At 40.3% G+C, this 23,398-nt stretch overlaps 1 protein-coding gene across 3 annotated transcripts in view; it reads left to right on the top strand.

Moving 5' to 3' along the window:
- Nucleotides 1-23,398, top strand: part of Adcy8 (adenylate cyclase 8) — a 206,209-nt gene that overhangs the window by 169,921 nt on the left and 12,890 nt on the right. For all 3 annotated transcript variants that reach the window (XM_038342920.1, XM_038342919.1, XM_038342918.1), the window contains 2 exons: nucleotides 6,949-7,027; nucleotides 16,919-17,077. In XM_038342920.1, coding sequence (XP_038198848.1) covers nucleotides 6,949-7,027; nucleotides 16,919-17,077 — 238 coding nt within the window. The remainder of the gene's footprint in view (nucleotides 1-6,948; nucleotides 7,028-16,918; nucleotides 17,078-23,398) is intronic.

Below are 23,398 nucleotides of genomic sequence, written 5' to 3'. Positions count from 1 at the left end.
TGACCACATTTCAGTAGGGTGGTCCTAATACCTGAGGCTATTTTTGCCCACAATGTTCATCAGTTCTACTTCATGACAGCCTCCTTCTCAGTAGATGATGCTGAGCTCAAAATAGAGTGACTTCATCTCTAATGTCATGTCAGTCACTAGACACTGATCTCCTTCAGAATACCTTACCTGGAGGCACTATAGTGAATTTCCCTTTGAGGATCAATTTAGGAGTTAAACCACCTGGATTCAAACCTCAGTTCTTCCACCAGCCATGCATGTGAACTTGATCAAGTTAATTTAAAACTGATTCAACCTCTCGAATCCTTGATGTTCTTACCAATGACATGAGAATAACACTGGCTTCTCTTCTATATGAATGGTTTAAGGGTCAAATATGATAAACATTTGCACAGTGTTAATGTTTGTTATTAAACATGACCCGTCCCTTCCACAAATGTGAAGATTCTACGAAGTTCCTCATTTTCATTTCAGGACTTTGCTTCCCTAGTTGGTCTCCCAACCTCTATTCATAATTATCCCATCTCAAACCCATCTTGTCAATACCTAGTCTTTCTTCAAATCATCCCATGGCTCTCTGTTACCTTTGAGAAGTTCTTTGGTTTTCTGAGGATTCCTAAACTCTCCTTCCTTAGACCTGAACTGAATTCTTCAGTCTCACCTCACCTCCTGAAGCTCTACAGATTGCTATTTACTGCCTGTACTTTAGCAGTGATAATTCATATACTTTCCCCAAAAGACTTTCTACATGTACATCCTCCTATGCGGAGGTGTCCGTTTCTAGACAACCCCACCCACAATTCTTAAGACATAACTCCAGGATAATCTCCTTGGTGACAGCCTTAATTATCATCACTCACCTTCCATCCCATCACCACATTAACCTCTACATGTCGTAGTCATTAATTTCCATGTTTTCCTCTCCCATTACAATGAGAGCTTTAGAGGACACAGAGTAGCGCTAAGATTCATGTTTCCATCACTTAATAGTTTCTGGCAATAGATTTCCAATTAAATAATTGCAGAATGGAATGTACAATGGAAATGAATACATTCCTAGAAGAAGCATTATCCCATTTGGAATCACTTAATAAATATTGATTCACAGTAAGCCTGCATCACCTACAATGTCATGTCACTGTTGCCCTTAAATTGCACATACCTCGTTCTGTAAGCCCAGCTTACTTCTGTATGTATGCGCAATGCTTTACAGATAATGTCATTCTACCTGACTGCACTTTTTACTTTGTTTGGGATCATGTGCTATCCTTAATTTCTCATGGTTTTTATTTATATATGCATTCTACCTGATGATTAATGAGTCTGTTTTATGCACCACTTATGTCTTGTTGACATCTTGAAATATCAGCAAAATACTGGAATCCACCCATGCATTGTAATAGATGTCAGAAGGTCAAAACTTAAGTTCCGGCTCTCATTGCAACTCTCCAGCGGCTGTATTGACAGCTAAGGAAAGCAGCACTCTCTACCCAATGTGATCAACATCTTCTCCAGCTCAGGCAATAACTACCCTACTAAATAATAATGGTACTTGGAAAAGGCCTCCCTCCAATGTCCACTTTGGATCCTGGAAATAACAATCGTGCTCTCTGTCCTATCCTCTGCCTCAAGAAGAGTATGAAAGACAATTATTTCACTTCAATAAAATCTCTGAAGATTTACTATACACGTGTTGTTACAAAATAGGTGATTACAGACAGAAGAGGTTTCACCTCTGCTTTTCGTTTCTACATTCGTCTGCCGTCCTCCTCACTCCATGCCTGATATATACATGTGTTCATGCTGTAATTTCCTAACTGCTAACTCTCAGTTTGGGCATTTAGAGCTAAATCTGAGTAAGGAGTTTCTGGGAGCTTTCCAGGCTACAAAGAAGCCTTGGCTAGCAAAATCATCCTTGCAAAAATACATCAACAGTGAAGACCTTTCAGGCACAAAATTTATAGTGTTCACAAGTGAAAATAAATTGGACTAGATGATGTCAAGAAAAAAATGACACGTGAAAAATTATTTGGAGAGAACCAGGGAAAGTTGTAGCTGGCAGAAGCTAGGTACCATGGGTCACTGGAGCAGATCTCTTCTGACCTCAATAGCAATCTATTTGGTGTCTGTTTACAATCAGGGGGTTCAACGCTTTAATGCTTTGCTGGCACATTTTAAAAATCTTACTAAATTTTGTAAAGAACTCCCTTTATTTTTATTTTCTACACACACACACACACACACACACACACACACACCAAAAAAAAGGAGTGGAGTCAATTCATGCATTGAGTAACCATGGTAGAGATTACTTTCAGAACTGAGCACTGAATGATCACTTATTCTCCATGCTTTTACCAGTTAGGAATCTGGTTAAACATGGTAACCATGGCCTGGTAACCAAAATCTGGTAACCATGACCCAATAAAAGCAGAAACTTCTCTGACTAAGGCTGAAAGCAGCAGTAATCTGTGGGTACAAGCATGAATGTTTAGAAGGCAGATTGATATGTCCTTTTAGTGAAAAAAAATAGTAGGTTCCCCTAAGGCCTATGATTTCTCAGCCATTGACTATTGATCATTTACAGTACCCACCATGAGTTCCTCCTCTGGAGTAGACATGAAAAAATCTAATCAGAAGTGGTTGGTTACTCCCTAACAGTCATAACACTATGGCACCCACTGGGCACATCTTGTCTGATGGTTGGTTCTGAAGTTCATGTGACTCAAGGCTATGTACACTGTTAATGACTTTTCTCCTCCGGCTGTCTGCATAGCATCTTCTGGCACTTTGAAAACTACCCAGCCGAAGGGAAGCTTCTAGCTCAGTTCCAGCTTGATAGGTTTATACCTTGCAACCAAAGTCTTCATCAATAGAATCTGGTCATCCGAATCTGCTGGGAAACTACAGAATGGCAACAGCCTCTATTACTTTGGGATCTTCCCTAACCAACAACTTATATGGTGGCACCCTAACTCTGTCACTAGGACTTTTGCTTAATAACCTGTGACTTCTGAGAGTTACATTATCTACCCATGTAGAGTACCTCCCTTCAAATTATTTTTTAATTATATATTTTAATTAACTTATAAAATAGTGGGATTCCTTGTGGCTTTTTTTAGACAGCCTTAGTTTTGTTTAACCCTCTGAAATCCCTTATATCTGCCATCCATGCACCCACATCACATATTGTTGTAGGAGGCTGCTTGTTTGTTCCTGGCTGCTCAGCCCCAAAATAACCACACAAAAGCTGTATTAATTACAACACTGCTTGGCCTATTAGCTTATGCATATTTCTAGCTCACTCTTATCTCTTAAATTAACCCATTTCTGTTATTTTATGTTTTACCAAGAGGCTCGTGGCCTACAGGCAAGGTTCCAGCTAGCAGCAGCTCCATGGCTTCTCTCTTGACTCCACCTTCTTTCTCCCAGCATGTAGTATAGTTTTCCCCACCTAGTTCTACTTTGCCGTATCAACAGGCCAAGGCAGTTTCTTTATTCATTAACCAATAAAAGCAACACATATCCAAAAGGACTTCCCACACCAACCTATTAAACCTTTCCACTACCCATATTCTCCCACTGCACTTTTATATCCCAGGAGATTTACCACTATCCTCCAGGAATGGCCTTCCACAACACTGTCTGCTGCTACCTTCCTGGGCTCAACAGGCACTTCAAATTGAACATGGAAATCTAAAACTTGAAAGTGAAGATTCTCATGTGAGAAATAACATTGAAGTATTTGCCTTTCTGACGCTGGGTTACCTCCCTCAGTATATTTACAAGTTCTATCGATTTTCCCATAAATTTCATATTTTTTTAGTGCTGAACAAAATTCCATTATGTATATGTATTGCATTTTTACTACCCATTTATCAGTTGATGAATATCTAGGTTGATTCCATTTTCTATTGGAAAATGTTTCAGGAGACAACACAAAGAGTTCTTGAATGATTCTGAAAACAGTGATTAACCAAAAATAGAGACATGACTAGACTAGACTCAAAAGAAAATATGAAAGAAAATTATGAACAGTTTTTGAGTGTTTAGCTGTTGTGAGTAGGGCACCAATGAACATGGATGTTCAGGTATCTCTGAAGTAAGTTAACATCATCACAAATTGTTGACATGAAAGAGATGGAGCAAGAAATATATATAAAGTGGCTGTTTCAGATATAATACAACTTTTCAAAATTACATGCTATTTATAATACAGAATAAAAACAAATTTAAATGGGGGTTTATTGAGAATTTTGTGGTATAAAAGGCAAACTAATAAATAAAAATTTGGAGCTGAATAGTCAATATTGAAAACTTAGAACATCACACCCAAAATCTGGGTTCTTATCCTTGTGGTAACACAAATCAATATGTGACCTTGAGCCATTTACCTCTTCCCTCTGGGCCTCAGTCTCTTATAAAATAAAAGCCTTGCAAAGGGTATTACATTACACATGATACACAAAATACAGAATAAAATGGATTTGCCAAGTGAATTGTAATATATCTAATTACAAAGCCTATTATCATTCTCTACATTAAGTAAACTTAGGAAACAATATGAGCCATATAACCTTAAATTTATAGGTACATTTTTGCAAAGAGGAAATAGAAATGACATTTAATGGATTCCAAATTAATAATAGTTTCCTCTGGATGGTTAGCTGTCTTTTTTAGTTTCCAGATTTACTACAATTAGCATAAATGCTTCATTAGTGAGTCATACTCCCATTAAATATTAAATTTTATGATACATCAGATTAAATGATCTCTAAAGATTATAGTGGCCCTGAGGATTTCAATACTCTATGTGTGTTTTCAATTAACAATGTCCCTTTTCCTAGGAGATGGTAGTATTACTTTAGCTATTTTATTAATACAAATCAATATCTGGAAATTTCCTTGGTATTAAGTCTGTGAAGCCCAGTATCAAGCAAAGCTCAATAATATGGGATATATTTCAGTCACTCTACTCTCCGTATGCTTTTCCAAAAATCATGGGAGGTACAAGAAAAACTTGTGAATTCAAATGAAAATTCTTTTGGCTGTTTCTCAACATGATTGGGTTACTATTCATATACTTTGGTCCCTACACAAATTTTTTTATATGAAATACAGCTAAACCCTCAAAAATTGTTCATAATTTTCTTTCTTTTTTTCCTTCCGAGTCTGGTCTAGTCGTGTCTCTATTTTTGGCCAATCACTGTTTTCAAAATTATTCAAGAAGTATTCATGTTGTCTCCTGAAAATGTGCTTCAAATGATAAGTTGCTAGGCTGAAAATAAGCTTCATGGCTCACAGAGAAGAGGATGTCTTAAGTGCCAGGCAGTGCACTGGGACAAAGCGACAGATTCCAGGGGAGGTTCTAAACATGGACAGCTCTCATTCACACAAGTAACGCGAGCAAATGATTCTTTAAAGCAAGACAGACACAGACAAGAGTGTGTATCAGAGGCTTCACGGAGCAGTGAGAGGAAGCTATGAGCCAGGAACCATGCCAAACGCCTCAACACTGTTGCTCATTTCATCCTTGCAGTTAAGGAGGTAACACACTGTGGAGTCAATCTTCACGTATGAATGAACCGAGGCTCAGAGATATCAGGTGGCTGGCTCGAAGTCAAACAACTGGTTAAAACCAGAGCTGCACTAGGAATCTGGATCACCTTTAAAGTTTATGTCTTTAATCATTTTTCTCAGCAGCCCATGAACATCAAAGACCAGAGAAGTAAGTGACAGAAATGAAAGAGAAATACATAAATATGCCTCCCTCCTCAAGATAAGCACAATAGTATAGAATGGGTGGGTAGATGAATGGGGTGAATGGATAGATGAATGGTTGGGTACATGGATAGATGGATGATGGACAGATGGACAGATGGATGGATCTCTACCCTAAAGGATGAATCATAGTTCATCCATCTTCACCTTAGCACTCTTGTTGGATGGTTCTGACAAATTCAAGCAGCTTCCCTTACTGAGTCTTTATGTGACCTCAAACATGATATGGTTTTTGCTTATTATTTTGAGGCTAGAGATGTATGTGTAAATACCAAGCTAAGTGATATATGGCTTAGAAGTACATCCTGGCCTTTTTAAGTATTTTCTGAACATTCTGTCTCAGTTAGTTACTTTCTCTTTTCAAACAATATCAGAGCAACAAGGATACATTCACCCTAATTACAGAGTTACCTATATATTTGATTCTTGCTTCTTGTGAATTATTTTGAAAGCATGAACAATGTATCCTCTTCATTTCTTGATCCCAGCATTTGTTGGGATACAGTAGATGCTCAATCATGATGTGCTTCTCTGGGACTATAACTAAGAACCAACAATAAACTCTTCTGTTAGCATCTTGGCAGGAAATAAACAGTCTTTATTAAAAGATATAAAAAATAAGGGTCAGCTGACCCCACTCATAGAACTGACATGAGGATTAAAATAACTGATAGGGGAATTAAAATTGTCCAACTCATACACTTAAGATAATAATCTAAGCATGAAGACACTTAAGATAAAGACCATCACATAGCAAGCATTGAATACTGGCTTCTTAAGTAGGTCAATACCTTTCAAAAAAGGAATACTTACCTCACAAGATATTTTTGATCACAGTATTCAATCTCTTTGAAATGAAGAAAATTTTTAGACAAATAGAGACATTGCTGCTATGGATGTGATCATATTATCTAGAAGCTAAACTCTAGACTCTCTTTTATCAGCTATACCCTCTAGGACCTCATAGGCTTGACGGTCTCTTGTCCTCTGAATAAGATGACATGCAAACCCTTATAGCACTCTATATCACATGTCAGATATTTAGAAAATACTCATTTCTTCTCACACTTCATTCTAATCCTGTTTCTTCATGTTTAACCTTGAAATCCCTCCACAGTTGTTAGTCACCACGCCATTCTGCCTTTGTTTTTCTCACAGAGATTTCCTGGGGACCAAGGAGGCGTCACTGCTACTGATGGCCATGTTCCTCCTTGCTGTGTTCTACCATGGACAGCAGGTAATGCCATGCTTTTCTCCAGCCACCCATGGTTAGTTGGCATTTCCTTTTGCCACAAAAAAACCACCCTTGTAGACTTCTCTGTGCCTTGTATCAAATGAATCTTCTAAGTCTTAATCAATTGATTCCCTAATGAAAAGCTAAGCTGGGAAAGATGAGATTGACAGACTGTGTTTTTAATGGCCCCTGAGCCCCTATATTTCCAAAACCATCATTATCCTTTAAAAAAAAAAGCATTTAATTTTGACTGAGACAAACTGGTGTCTTTCCAAATCCCATGGCCTGGATAAGAGTTTTACTAGAGAAGGTGTGTGCTGCTGCAGGGAAACATGCAGGCTTGAGGACCATCTGACTCATAGTTCCAGGCAGCTCTTCTTAGCAAAGTGAATCCTTGGACAAGTTCTTATGTCTCTGAGGCTCAGTCTCCTCAACGCTAGAATAAAATATTAGTATAGAAATAGATTGTTTTGAGAAAGCAATTGCTATTATTTTAAACTGTTTTTGTCTTGTCATGTATGTAAATAGGCAAATGAATAAATATTAGCCACTTTCTCAGAGTTGTAACCAAATACCCAAAAGGAAGCAAATTAAGGAAGGAAAGATTTATCCTGGCTCACAGGTTAAGAAGGGACTTGATGTGTCATAGGAAGAAAGACATGATAATTGGTCACTTTGTGTTCCCAAAATTCAAGGTCTGTCCCCAGTGGCCTACTTAATCCAACAAGACTCCAGCAACCTCCCAAGTGCCATCACCATCTGGGGACTCAATGTTCAAATTCATGGACCTATGATGGACAAATTCACATTCAAACCACAGCAGAACAGGAAAAGCTTAATTGGTGGTTGGTTATGATTAAACAGCATGCCTGCCATGTAATGCCACGCACTGTGATCAGCCCTTATTTATTAGGATCATGAATATACAACTCCATCCCTGCATCTTTTGGAAGATGGTAGACCATAAGCCATACAAATGTGTCATATGTAGAACATTCTTATCTAGAGTTGTAAATCATGCAAAAGTGTTACATGTAGAACATACCACCCTGGTTCTTCATAAGAGGAAGTTGTTCTGCCTAGGAGTGCTTTGGTAGACATAGCACTTACCTTATAGACCTTGCCTGGTGTACAAGATCTCTTCGCAGGAAAGACTGCTTCTCTGGCTCCCAACACTCCTTAGTTGTCTGTATTTCTTGTGTAGGGTTGAGGCCTCATGGGCTTTTCTCCATCACTTTATCATGTCTACTACAAGGAAAGAAAGAAAAGAAAGTTATGTATTATAATCTCAAAAAAGAGAAACAAAATAATAAAAAATTAAAAAACATATAGGACTTCTCTAGGCATACTGAAACCCGTGAAACACTAATCTCCTGGTAAGAGTCTTTGGTCCCCTGTAGAAACCAGATTTTACCAGCCTTGCTGATAGACTCTAGATCCTGGTCCATCTTTCTTTTGTCTATGTTCACTTCAAACAGACAAGAACAGAAAGGGCAAATCAAGAAAAAGTGTCAGTCAGAGCATATAGCAGAGGCATAGCCCCGGGAAATCACCATGGAAACAGGGGGCCAACAAACCCCAGGAAACCAGAGATGAAAGAATTTAAAAGTCCCAGAATTCAGAAATACATACATGGAGCTATTTTTAACAAGTTGAGCGAGGTGTAAAATGTAGTCAAGAAAAGGGTGGGTAGTGTAACATCTTGGTAAGTAAAGGAAATGGGGAATTAACTGTTGAACTCCTCATTTTACTTAATCCTGTCAACCATCAACCTGGAATGGGAGTTTTGTCTTCCTCATTTTACAGATGAAGCCACTCCAACAACAGAGCTGAGCAGTAGAACTAGAATTCCAGTCCAGTCTCTCACCAAAACTCATCTTCCTCCTTCACCAGCCTGGAGCAGAACAAAGACTTTCTTTCTATACTGATTCTGATCAGGAGCACTCAGTGTGGTTTTGATGTGCTTTTCTTGCTGTTTGTTTGTTTTTTTTTTTCTGTCTTTGCTGAACCTATGATGAAGCAGTAAGGCAAATGTGAAGGCCCAGTCATTTCCAAAATTCCTATACTTAGGTCCCTCTGCCTGTCTCTGAGCACAGAGTCCTGTCCTGTCCTGTCCTAGGTCTCCATGGCTTCCTTTAATTGGGAACTTCTTAGTTACACAAATTATAACAATTCATCACACATTCCTTTTTGAAGACTGTCCAAGACAGAACCAACTGAGGATCTCCTATGGGAAGACTACATGTGCACTCTATCTTGAGGTGTTGGTCTGAGTTGGGAGAAATCCCCACACAGAGATGAGAAAACACACGCAGAGGGAGAGTCCCCTTTTCATAATGATGTGTGTTTCTTTCTCTTCCTTCACCATAATGAATTGCCCTGTTCCCTGTCTGGGCCTCTTCCCTCACGTGGTAGCCTTCTAACATACTGGTTGAATATATCCTAGTCTGCATTTGTCCTGCAAGAGCAGAAAGCTTCATCATGCTAAGATGGTATGTAAGGTAAGAGCACAGAAGTGCTTCCTATTGGCCTGCTAATTTGTGACATTTGATATTTTTTCATTTTATTTCTAATTTTTGAAAATCTCTGAAATCTTATAACTGCCCCATAAGCTGTAGGTATTTGGTATTCAAACCCCAACTCCACCACTAAAGATATCTGACCTTTGGTAATTTAATTTAAAAATAGATATGACAGTAACAGGTCCTGTTTCACAGAGTTGTCATAGCTTTATATGGGATGTAATCATAACATGTTTATCTTGGTGGTTTACACATATAATGCTTAATGTTATTGGCTGCTTGGAAACAAACCTTTTGCACAGACAGGGAATTTACTGCTGTCCATCTGATTCCGAGAAAGGAGCAGAGATTCAAGTCCTCTGAGATCACAGAGCTAGGAAAAAGAGCCAAAATGAAATGGGAACACAAATTCTCCATAGTTTCTGGCTCAAGTCAGTCTCTGCAATGTGCCCTGTCTCCCATTATAGAGACAGCTTTCCGCAGGATTGCATCATTTGATGTCTATCTATAGCATCCAGTGGAGTCCTGTGCATCCTGGTTACAGCTTGCCCACTCCTGGACTTGCTTCCTGTTTCCCTTTGTGACTCAGACGCCCTCTATTTTTAATAAAGACTGAAAAGTGCCCATTGATGCCTGGTTGCACAGCAGTGTCTGGGAGTTGGGGGGTGTTGAATGTGTAATTATAATCTCCAGAATGACAGAGGTGGTTATGCAACTGAATAATTGGGAAATTTCATTTTGCACGAAAGTGGAAATGATATGCCAAACACTTCCTCCTCCTCTGACTGAGGCAGGTGAGTGTTCAGAATGTTGGACAGAGTGTGTAATCAAATGCCTCCCACCTTGTGCCTGATTCACTGGCAGCCTTGGGAGTTTGAGCATCGCCTGGGCATCTCCTTTTATAGCAGAGCAGGCTACAATTGGGCATAGAAAAACAGATTAATGAGGTCATCTTTCTGCTCACCTACTTCTGAGTCTGGTTCCAGAGACTATCTGAAAGAGCCAAGCCTTGGAACCTAATGTTCTTGCATGGGACCCAGCAATGTTATTCAGAGAATCAGTGGTCTTTGGACATTCAGCTTCTCAGAGCTTCTTTTGTTTTTAATCAATAAAGAGAAAATGTTGATAGAGAAAAGCTGAATGAACAGCCCCCCCCCCCGACACACACATGCACACATAGTATGTAAGCTAAGTGCCACAGATTAGAGTTATGAGCTAGGTTCAAAGCCAGCTTCTGTCTTTGAGACCTTCACAGAGTATCTTCACCTCATGCCCACTTCCTCATATGTTAAAATGTTGTGTGACTGAATGAGGTTAAATATATATGAAGGGCTTGGTACAGCTCCTGATCCACAACGAGGCTCCATTGATATTTGCTGCCATGTGACTAGCCTGGCAGAAAAACAAGAACTTTGTGTACAGCCAGGATTGGTGAAAATCAGGAGTGTACGGTCCACTTCAATGAATACTTTGGAGCAAATGCTTAAGAATCTTCAGCTTTCATAACCATCCTATGTCTTACATATGTTCTGCTTTCTCTCCACGTCTGTACTAACCAGCGTTACTCAGCCGAGCTCTTCTCTTTGAGTGCCCTCCGGCCACCATGCACTTATGAGTCAATAAAGGAGGAGACTGTTTCACTCATTTTTGGAAATCAGACATGGACTAGGTGCAACAGATCTTCTGCAATCTAGGGAAGGTTATTAACCTGTGAAGATAGAATGTATGACACTTGCCTTCTGGGACATGTTTTGCCAGAAGTCTAGATTATACTGAACCAGCACATATCTTTATAAACCTCCTTAGACACAGCTACCTGCTATCACCAGGCTAATAACTAAGCTGTTCCTGTCTAATAACTGGGAAATTTTGGCTTAGGTCTGGCCTTCTGGATTTCCCTATTCTTATTCCAGATTCAAATTCAGTTAAATGAAAGCTTCAACAGGAGAACTGAAGAAATTATTCTGTACTTCAGCCTACTATGTATTTTTAAGAGGGGGAGTTGTGTTTAGAAACAAGGATAAGAAAATCCTGTTCTTTTGGAAAATCAAAACCTGCTGCTCTTGAGTCTGGAAGAAAAAAATAAATTCAAAGCAAAGATTTCATCTGACCTCATCCGCAGATGCCTTACATGCTAGGAATGTCTTTAGATCTACCTTTTTCGCATGTCAGAATGCTTTTACATGCATCGTATTTGTTGATTTATACAATAAACCCATGTCCTAATACATATCTCTTAAATCAGGTGTTACCAGGCAATTATCCCAGTGGTTAGAAGTAAGTCCTGTAGGATGGGATGACTCCGAGACTTGGAGGAGCAATCAGGAATGACACTGTTTTCGATGCCCAGCTGCCTTCACATGCAGCTTTGTTTTATAGTATAGAAAACTCACACACAATCGGAAGTAAACAGAATAGTACAATGACCTTATGAAGACCTACCCACACACGTCCAATCTGTTTGATGAGTATCTTCATGGATGTAGCCCACTGTCACTTACCTCCAGTTATTTGTAAACTAACTCCACACATTTTTTTTCATTTAATCAGAAAATATTTCAGTGCATCTAAAAACAGGGAGCTTCTAAGTTAATCACAAATCCATTAACACACCTTTAAAAAGAAAAGAGAAGTTGACTGCTTCTGTCAAGATACTAGACCATGTTTCCACTTATTAATGGATAGTTACTTATTAAAAGTTTGCTTATTTGAATTGAGATCCAAAGTCTGTGCCTTGCCATTACATGATAAATCTCTTAAGGCATTTTTAAATATTTACCATCTCCCTCCATCTTCTTTTTTCTTGAAATATTTTATGAGAGCCATCTGACTTTTATTTTTTTTTCCATCTGACTTTTATAATATCTCTTTGTCTTATTTGTCAACTCATCCTCTAAGGTTATTGAACACATTTCTCAGTTCTTTGTGGTGTTTCATTGATTGTTCTGTGTAGAAGCTTAGTGGGATCCACCTTCGGTGTTTTGTGAAATATTTAATTGGTTTCTTTACAAATTACGTTGAAGAGATTATCATACCTTTTCATCTCTGTTTTGACGATGTTAGCAGCTACACATAATAGCCTATATTCATTTATTTTAATAGTGTGACATACTAATCTTATCAGCAGCCTGTAATTTGTCAGCTGGAATACACTCTAAAAGGGAATTTTCTCCTCATCAATTATATGTCACCCACAAGTGTAGCTCACAAAGCAAAGTTGATGCAGAGCTCTTTCCTTTTAAATCTGCTCCATGCAAAGTTTGCCAGCAGGTTTTATCCCCTCAGCATCATTCCAAGATTGTGGATGAGTGTGGTTCCTTAAGTCCCTGTGAATTTATGTTTTTCTGTACATGGTGTTTCCACCTATTGCAGTTTTTGTTCTTATGAAATTTCAGCATGTCACTTCTTTTAAATTTTATTGTGCTCTACGTTTTTCTCTGCTCCCCTCCCTCCCTGGCTCTCCCCTCCCCTTCAACTCTCTCCCATGGCCCCCATGCTCCCAATTTACTCCAGAAATCTTGTATTTTACTACTTCCCATGTAGATTAGATCCATGTATGTCTCTCTTAGGGTCCTCATTGCTGTCTAGGTTCTCTGGGGTGGTGACTTGTGGGCGGGTTTTCTTTGCTTTATGTTTTAAAACCACTTACGAGTGAGTACATATGATAATTTACTTTCTAGGTATGTTCCTTATATCCTTGCAATCTCCAAGAACTTTATCATGAAGGGATGTTGTATTTTGTCAGAAGCTTTTTCAGCATCTAATGAGATGATCAAGTGGTTTTTATTTTTCAGTTTGTTTATATAATGGATTATGTTGACAGATTTTCATATGTTCTTCAAGTCTTGCTGTTGTAGGGTCACTAGATTTTACTGGTGTCGTGTATTCTTACCTTGTCTACCCATCTTTTCCTCTAATTGGTGTAGCTGGGGCTGTCTGTGACTCTGTTGATCAGTCTTCCAGGTGCCAGTGGATCCAAAGTTCAGATGGTTGCTCCTCAAGGTGTAGTCAGGGCTATGGTTCCAGTCACTCCATTGGTCATTCCATGTTCCTGGAAGCTTCTCAGCACTCCCAGTGTTTGTTCCACTCCCATGGGGTTCTCTGTCTCACACCTGCTCTGGCCTAGGTTTCTGGCTCAGTCCTGCTCCTGTGGAGTTCACTGTCCCAGGCATGCTCCAACCCAGGTTGCTGGCTCTGTCCTACCTCTGCAAATGTTCCCAGCCTGCATCCGCTCACACTCACACTCCCATGGAGCTCACCATTTCAGGCCTGCTCTAGTCTAAGTCACTGACTCAGTCCAAAGTGTCACATTTTTAACCACTGCAAGCCCATTAAAGCTGGTTTTTTAGTCCTTCTGACATAACCCAATGGTCTCTGATAGACTAGTTTATGGTGTGAATATATGCTTTTTTATTTTTTATTGATTTTATTGAGCTATACATTTTTCTCTGCTCCTCTCCCTGCCTCTCCCCTCCCCTTCAGCCCTCTCCCATGGTCCCCATGCTCCCAATTTACTTAGGAGATCGTATCGTTTTCTACTTCCCATGTAGATTAGACCTATGTATGCCTCTCTTAGGATTCTCATTGTTGTCTAGGTTCACTGGGATTGTGATTTGTAGGCTGGTTCTCTTTGTTTTATGTCTAAAAGCCACGTGTGAGTGAGTATATATGATATTTGTCTTTCTGGGTCTGGGTTATCTCACTCAATATGACGTTTTCTAGCTCCATCCATTTGACTGCAAATTTCAAAATGTCATTATTTTTCTCTTCTGTGTAATACTCCATTGTGTAAACGTACTACATTTTTCTTATCCATTCTTCGGTCAAGGGGTATTCAGGATTTTTTCAGGTTCTGGCTATGATAAACAATGCTGTTATGAACATAATTGAGCACATGTCCTTGTGGTACAATTGAGCATCCTTTGTGTATATACCCAAAAGTGGTATTGCTGGGTCTTGAGGAAGGTTGTTTCCTAATTCTCTGAGAAATCACTGCACTGATATCCAAAGGGGCTATACCAGTTTGCATTCTCAATAGCAATGCAGGAGTGTTCCCTTTACCCTACAACCTCTCCAGTATAAGTTGTCATCAGTGGTTTTGATCTTGGCCATTCTTTCAGGTATAAGATACAATCTCAGATATATGCTTTAAGCTTATGAATTCTCTGTCCTAAAATTTACCTGTTTCTGGCAAGAGTATGGGTTATGTTTATGAGAACTGGCATTTTGAGTTGGACCTTTCAAGTTGGAAGTGCATACTGGTGGGAGATTGTCACTGTTTCCCGGCCTTAAGAGTGGGGAAGTAGAAACGTACACCTTGACTTCACAGTGACATTTCTATTTCTTACCGAAATTCCTAGGCATTTTTTGAACAGCCTCTCATGTAGCACAAGCTGACCTCCAACTCCCTGTGTAGCAGATGGACTTGAACTCTTGATCCTCCTGACCTTGTCTGCCAAGGGTTACAGGTGTAGGCCACCAAGCTTAACACGACCAGAGGCTTTTATAACCACAGCAGCCCTGTATCTGTCTTATGCTTTTCTCCTCCTACAAATTTCTATTCTCAGTAACAAAACCAGGATTTCCCATTTGCTTTTTCATGAAATTCACATGTAATAGTCTAGATTAATAATCCAAATATTGTCACCCACAGTATGATTATCATAAGGAGGTCGTGGGAGTAGAGGCATGTGTAAAGAAGGGGGGAGTGCTCTTAGGTTCTTAGGTAATTGATATATGATGTACAGCATATATTTTCCTTCCCTTGGAGACCAAGCCATCAAAGCACAGAGGAACATTCTTCAAATCTTTCTATAGCTGTAATTAGTTCCATTGTGTATATTACTACAGTTTGTTCAGCCAACAGAATGAACACTTGGATCATTTCCAGTTTTTGCTATTATAAATGCAGCTGAACGAATGACCTTGTGCCTCCTCTGAGACTTGAAAATAAATCCCCAAAAGTAGCTAAGTTTTAAGTCTTTGGATTCGAGGCATCCAACCCTGTGCCCAGCAGCGCAGCATGTTGCTATTGCTACAGACCTGGAAACAATAGCCCCAACGCTAAAATAAAGACATTTTCTGAACTGCCCTGGAAAAGAAGCTGCCCACCTCCAATACGAAAGGAAGTTGGGACAAGAGGAAACTAATGTGTGATGAGTCAGACCTCCTATGTAATTTTTCCTCCACTGTCTTGTGGTCAGAGAGAGTCACCTCTAATTCAGAGACAAGAAAACTTAGATTAAGCCCCTGTTAACCCATGTGACCATATATGATTAAGACCAAGAGCTCTAAGCCTTAGCTGTTTGATGTGAAGCCCAAGGTCTTCCCGGTATTCCTCCATTCATTTATTCCTTATTGCCTAGTCAGGGAGAAAACAGACTCTTGAGTTGACTTTGGGACATATGGATAAAACCTGGCTTCCCCCTCTAAGTGAGGTGTAACCATCATGGTCAAGTGACTTGACAGTGTTTGTCTTACTTTCCTCATCTGTGAAATAAAGACTAAAAGTACTGCCTTATAATTAGAACTACTCTCTGGATCAAATGTCTTAATATTTATATAGTGCAACAAACAGAGCAGGGCACACAGGCTGCCACCTGAGTGCTATGTGCTTTTAATACTCTCATGTGCTGGGATAACAAATGCTGACACGCTTCTGCCCTGTGAGGGATACATTTCCTCATGCTGCCTCACAAAAAAAAAAAAATGCTTCAGACTTGGTGGCTGACACACAGAAATGTGTCCCCTCACAGTTCTAGAGACCGGAAAGTTTAGTGCTGTGATCAACAGGGTTTGGTAGCTGATGATGGCAAAGTCTAGTTTACAGAGAACCATCTTGGTGTCCTACACATGCCCTTTAATCAGTGTGTCCACATAAGAAAGAAAAGCAAAGTGTTCCTGTCTCCTCTAGTAAGGTCAGATATCTCAGCCCAAGCATCCCACCCTCAAGGTCTCATTGAACCTTAGCTTCTTCCTAAAGGTCCCATTGCCAAAGACATGCCATCAAGAATTAAGAATTAATATTTCAAGATATGAACTGCTGGGGGCAGGGAACACATTCAGTTCAAGGCAGAAAGAATGTAATGTCAAGCAAATGGAAAACTTCCTGGACATGAGCCACCTACAGTCCAAAGAGGACATGGGTATTGTCAATAATCCCACACTGGAGAAAATGATCTATGTGCAGATAGCACCTGGGAGAACAGATGCACATCCCTGCGAGCTCTGAGCATCCTCAGATAGCTTGTGTCTTCAGTGAGAAAATCAGGCTCTATTTTGCCTGTGTCGAGTCCCAGCAAACCCTTCCCCACCACCTTCTAGATGTGCAAACCTGATCCTACTGCTTCTCTTTGTCTCCTGTCAATTATAGCTGGAATACACAGCCCGCCTGGATTTCCTGTGGCGAGTACAGGCCAAAGAGGAGATCAACGAGATGAAGGAGCTGAGGGAACACAATGAAAACATGCTGCGCAATATCTTACCCAGCCATGTGGCCCGTCACTTCCTGGAGAAAGACAGAGACAATGAGGTGAGCCCAGGGATGACTAGCTAGTGGAGAATGGGTGACCACACTGACCCCAAGCTCTAAAAAAACTGTTACACTCGGGAGATGTAAGAAAAAAGACCATACCTACCACATGGTGCCTAGCAATTCAACATGTCAGATGTTATGAAATTTACACACTCTCTCCCTTTATCTGTTAGATAAATAGAAGATCCCTATTAAAGACTGGATTGGAATTTCAGGATTTTATATATGTGTGTGCATATATCAAAATTTATATAAACATATATGATATAATATAATAATATTTCATATGTATACTCTTGGAAAGGAAAGGGAGAGCTCCAACAATTCTAAGTGTATCTGCAAAATAATTGAAGACAGGATCTCAAGGACCTTATTTATAGTAGCCAAACATCAGAAGGTGGAAGTATCAGTCCAAGGATTCATTGATGGATGCATAGATTAAGAATATTTCCTATAAACACAGGGGGGGAGAAAAATGTTATTTATCTATAAGAAAAGATGTCCTAGAACACACAACAGCATAGCCTTATGCTAAAGAAATAAGCCAGTTTACCAGAAGTACACATACTATGTATGATTCCATTTACATGGAATGTAGACACATGTCAATGTCAATACATAAACAGAAAGCAGAAATATGGTTCATAGGAATTGAAGGAGAGTATAATGTGGAGTTGCTGTAGCTCAAGTTTGCATGCTGAGGACTATTCTATGGTGGAGGTGATGACTACATAACATAATGAAGGTACTTAATACCACTGAGTTAATAACTACAGGACATAGAAGGAAAGTTGTATGTGCTACAAACATTTCATTCACCACAACATGAAGTAATATTTCTATCATATATGTATTTTCACACAAATATGTGTGACATACACACATATATGGCATTCATATATGTGTATAGAAGTGTGAGGGTAGATGTATATGTGGAGAGGCATGTATGTTCTTGGCACAATGCTTCACATGGGGTAGGTGTTTATTAATGGTTTTTTCTTAGAAGATCATGCTATAGGTCTACTTAGGGAAACAGCAACAATTGTCCACCAAAGTTCTAAGAGTTTATTGCCTTCTCCACAGGTTCTTCCAGCTTCTGGTTGTTGTAGGAAACTGCTTGTTTGTTCCTGGTTACTCAGCCCCAAAATAACCATACAGAAACTGTATTAATTAAATTACTGCTTGGTCTATTAGCTCTACCTTCTTATTGGCTAGCTCTTATATCTTAATTTCACACATTTCTATTAATCTGTGTATCACCACATGGCTGTGTCTTACCTGTGGCTCATCTATTCCCAGGGGCTACTTGGCATCTCTTGACTCTGCCTTTTCCCCAGCATTCAGTTTAGTTTTCCCCCACCTACTTCTGTTCTGCCCTGCTATAGGTCCAAAGCAGTTTCTTTATTAATCAATGGTAATCACAGAATACAGAGAGGAATCCCACATCACCTGGTGACCCTCAAATCTTCCTTTGACCGTGGCAACATCACTCCAATCTGTGTCTGCATCTTCACATAGCCCTTTTTGTAAAGATATAAGTCTCTTTCCTCTAAAGACATCAGTCCTTAGATCTAGGATTCACTCTAATCCAGAATGACCTCATCTTAGTTACTATATCTATAAAAATATCACTCCCAAATAAGATCTGAAGTTCCAAATGGACACAAATTTGGTGAGAACACTACTCACTCACTACAAGGATGAAAGTATATTATTGAGTAGTCTAGACAGGAACCTGGCCAGGGCCTGTCAGTCAGGCTTTTATGGGCTATGGTAAGGCTTTGAAACATTTTTAAGTGAAATGGGATGGAAAGTTCCACACATAGCCTAACCCACAAGCTGCATAGATTAGAACATGAATCTACATATTATGGTCAAAACCTGGTCACAAACTCTAAGATAGTTCAGGTAAGACCTTAATGGAAGGCCCAGAAGATGAGGGAGACAGAGAGAAGATAAGTTCCATCTACAGCAGGTAAAATTAAAGGTCTCAAAAACGGTGCTGATATGAGCAATGAGAAATGGAAACACTGAAACTATTGTGTTATTCCTGTAACTTTAAAGGGAACATTACTCAAGAGCAATAAGAATGGTGTTTCAAATACCGCTTGTGTTTAGTGTGTGAGAGTACTCGACCTTGCTCTCTGAGACAGACAGGCCTAGCACCATGGACAGACCTCCAGGGACCATCTGCGGACTCTGCCTCAAGAAGAAATCTCACAAAGATGAAATAATCCGGCTGTTTCATTTTCACAAGATGGTGCCCTCAAGGATACAGATTAGGCCATCTTTGGTCACGACTGAGCCTCATGCCTGGCCCTTGATGTCTTGCTGAAGCATTCAAACAAGACCAGCTGATCCTTGGAAAGGCCATATAAAGGCAACATGCATTGGCATAGAGTCCGGACTGACAAGGTTTGCAAACAGCTTACCAGGGGCTGGCAACCCTTAGAATAAGGTTACAGCAGACAATCTCTCAGAAAAGCCTGAGCCAGCTGCCTGAGACAGAGACCATTGGCTACTGAATTGCTGGCTTGTGATAATTTGTGGGTATGGTGCCTTTGAGAACATAACAGAGTCTCCAATTGGCCCAACCACACCCTATCATTCATTTTACCTCTAAGACCCTCAAAGATGTTGACTTTTGCCTTGGGACCTTAAATGACAATGAGATAGGTCCCATCTAAGCCACAGAAGAACAAAACAGGGAAGGATAAAATATGACTGGAATATCAAATTGGAATCACTTGGCTCCTGAAGGGCCTCTCCAGTACAAATCAAAGCTACCTATTCTCAACATGTGACTTTTTCTGGAGTAGTGTTTAGGCCTGGTTTTCTTGAGACTTTGCTGCAAGAGTATTTGGCAGCTGGTAGAGCAGAGAAAACATGGATGTTTATCAGTCATGACCACCAGATGGAGAGGCAGAAGCACAGGAACCTCAGAGCAGAACCCCAAGCCAATGAGAGAAAGCTGCTTTTCAGTCAAAAACATCAAAACAGTGAGGTGCCTGGGAAAGAGAGAAGAGAGACTGATGTCATCCTGAAAGGAAAAAAAGGACCTGGAGATGTGCAAGACTCTAGGTCCTCAGCTGGAGTGTGCACCAAAACCCACAGCGTATGATCATAGAAAGTCTCTAATAGAAGGTGACATTTGAACAGAGATTATGAATATTGACAGGGAAGATTCTCAGGTCTCAGATATTCTTTCTCCCCTGGCTTTCACTTGGTATAAGAAGCACAGGACTTAGTTACAAGCAGCCTGGGCACAGAAAGTATCAGACAACACAGTTCCCTGAGAAAAGAGGAGAGCAGCTTCCCCATGTCAGCATGCAGAACTGAGGAGGGTGGGTGTGAGTGTTCAGAATCCTCTACAGAGTCCAAACCTGTACTTCCAAGCCCACAGAGAAAGATGACAATAAAACGATTATAGCTTTTCTATATCCATCCACCCTTCTACAGTTTACAACGTGCTTTTAGCTTCTTCAAACCCAGAATAGAAAGAAACAGATGGCACACTGAAAACAGTTAATTAGAGTGAGTTAAATAAAGCCACCATCTCTAAAGGTGGTGGGTAGGTTGCATGAATCCATTCCATATGACTCTCCAAGCTCTTTCACTCTCTTTTCTAATTTTCCCAGAGTGGAGTTAGGGGTAAACTAAGTGCATTGCATCAATAACCTTCCGTAGGCTCTGTCACCCAGATGGAGATTGCCAGTGTAGGGGAGACACTAGGAGATCTGAGTGAGAAGAAGCTGTGAGGTCAGAACACCTATTTCCTGGGAATCACATGAGGCTGGCTGTATTCCTCCACATACCTCCTCCAGCTACTGTGCTGTTCCCGAGTGAAATCGATTTGAGGTTGTTCTTATTTCTTCTAATCCAAAGAAATGGTAGCTCTTCTCCTTAGACCCAGGAGGTTTACTGGAGCCTCCTAATTCTCCCTTTATCTCTTTAGGTGAGTCCATTACGTATTAACTTGAGTTATCTCGCCACCTTGCTTTTGTCTATGTATCTAACTGAAATGGTGGGGATCAGGAAAGAGAAAGCAAGGCTGCCTAGGTCAGTGTGTTGCTTTTTGTTTGTTTGTTTGTTTCCACTACTGTAGTAGAATTTGTAGGAAGGAGGCCGCCTGTTGGCTCCCTGCCGCTCAACTCCAAAATAAGAACACAGGAACTGTATTAATTAAATCACTGCTTGGACCATTAGCTCTAGCTTCTTATTGGCTAACTCTTACATATTAATTTAACCCATTTTTACTAATCTGTGTATCGCCACATGGCTGTGGCTTACCCGGTAAAGTTTTAGCATCTCTCTCCAGCAGGCTACATGGTTTCTCTCTGACTCTTCCTCCTTTCTCCCAGCATTCCGTTTAGTTTTCCCCTCCTGGCTCTGTTCCCCGACAGCTCTGCTATAGGCCCAAAGCGGTTCCTTTATTAACCAATGATATTCACAGCATACAGAGGGAAATCCCACATCAAAGCATCTTAAGGTAGGACACACTTGTTTTGGCAGCTTCAGGATTTTCAGTTCATTCTGATCATCTCCATGAATTCCAGGCCTATGGAGACACAGAGGACCATCATGGAGGCAGAGTATGGTAAAGCAGAGCTATTTATTTCTGCAGTTAGGAAAAAGCAAGAAGTAGGTAGCAGAGGATAAGATGCATGTCTAGATACATCCCCAACGGCCCACTTCCTACTTTCTGCAATGCGAATCTATGAAAGTATCGACCCATCAGTTAGGTTAGGACCCTCCACATCCAGTCACTTCCCAAAATCCTATTGGCTGGCTCAGGACATGAGCCCATTATGGACAGTTCAATTTTAACCACAATAGGCAGCAATTGTGCAAAGTTGTTTCCACCCCATCTCCAAAGGGACATGGGTGAAAGGAGTTTACCAGAACCAGTGACAAGGTCACAGCCAGCTGCAGTGCATTGGGACCAATAGCAAACTGGAGGGGAGCATTTCATTGTGACCAGGTGCAAAGTAGAGAAACAGTCAGAAACCTTTCACACTTGAAGGAATGAAGGTCAGAGAGTCCACCTTGCTGCCTAAGGTCCTGTGACCACACCTTCAGGGGTCATCATCTCTTTTCCTACATTTGTTGCCTTGATTTCCTTGGGAAAAGTCCCTATAAAATCTTCCACCTCATCTAATTGTGGATATAGCGAGAAGAGCCGCGGTGACGGAGGCATGCATCGCTGATGCTATCTCCCCAAGGACCTCTTTGTGTCCAAGATGAAGAAGATTTCTCCTCCCATATGGCAAGCCCAAGAGGATGGGTTCCCCTTCCTGTCCCTCAGGAAGATGGGGACCCATCACTCTCCATGTTCTGTGTCACCCAGTGAATAGGTAAACCAAGCCATTCTGGTTCTAATTCCAGAAAAGAAACAAAGGATACCATTTTGGCCTCGTATGTATCTAGGCCATCATCACCTGAGAGTCTGAGCTTGTGGATTGTCTTCATGGATACTAGTGTATACTAGTGTCTCCCAGACACTCTCTGCACCAGTTGGCATCCAGCCAAGAGGAGAAGTGGCTCCCACCCACCTTTTCCCATTCTTCTCACTTCCCATAGATGCAACAGTCAAGAGCTGAACTGAATCCATATGTCATCAAGTTCAGTATTTTTGTCTATCATAGATTTCTACAACGTTAAATCAACTTGTTGTTCAAATAATGAGCTAAGAAGTTGTAATATTTCTTCATGTTTATCATGGCTAGTATTACCATCATTCCCAAATGAACACATTATTATTATTTAGTAGCTTGGGCTCTGGAGTCAGACTCTCCTGTTATAAATCTCTGCTCTACCCATTAATCACTATGAGTTTTAAGCAAAATACTTAACCTCAACCTCTCTCATCCTCCCATAGATAAAACAAAGACTTTAATTATATCTGCCTCAAGCGGTTATTGTGAGTATTAAATAAGATGATCCGGGCAGTGTTCTGTGATGTGCCTGGCATATAAGTGCTCAGTGTTACCATAATTTTATTTTAATAAATGAGAGCAGTGGCTAGAAGGACGTTTAGTAGGTATAGTACCCGCCATGCAAGTGTGAGGAACAGATCTTGGATAACTAGTACTCACTTAAATGCCAGACAGGCATGATGAAAATTACAGCACTTGTGCAGAGAGAGGGGATCCCTGGAGAAGCCTGACGAGTTAGAACAGACACATTGTTGACCTATCAGTTCAACTGAGAGAACCAAGCTCAGTGAAAAGAGTAGAAACTCCAAATATCAGCCTCATGCCTCCACACATCTGTTGCACCCCCATGACCACAGCATGCAAACATGTACTCATACATACA

The sequence above is a fragment of the Arvicola amphibius genome, chromosome 9 (assembly GCF_903992535.2).
Source record: "Arvicola amphibius chromosome 9, mArvAmp1.2, whole genome shotgun sequence".
Taxonomy (NCBI): domain Eukaryota; kingdom Metazoa; phylum Chordata; class Mammalia; order Rodentia; family Cricetidae; genus Arvicola; species Arvicola amphibius.
Note: the sequence above shows the minus strand (reverse complement) of the source record. Positions and strands in the feature narration are given on the sequence as shown.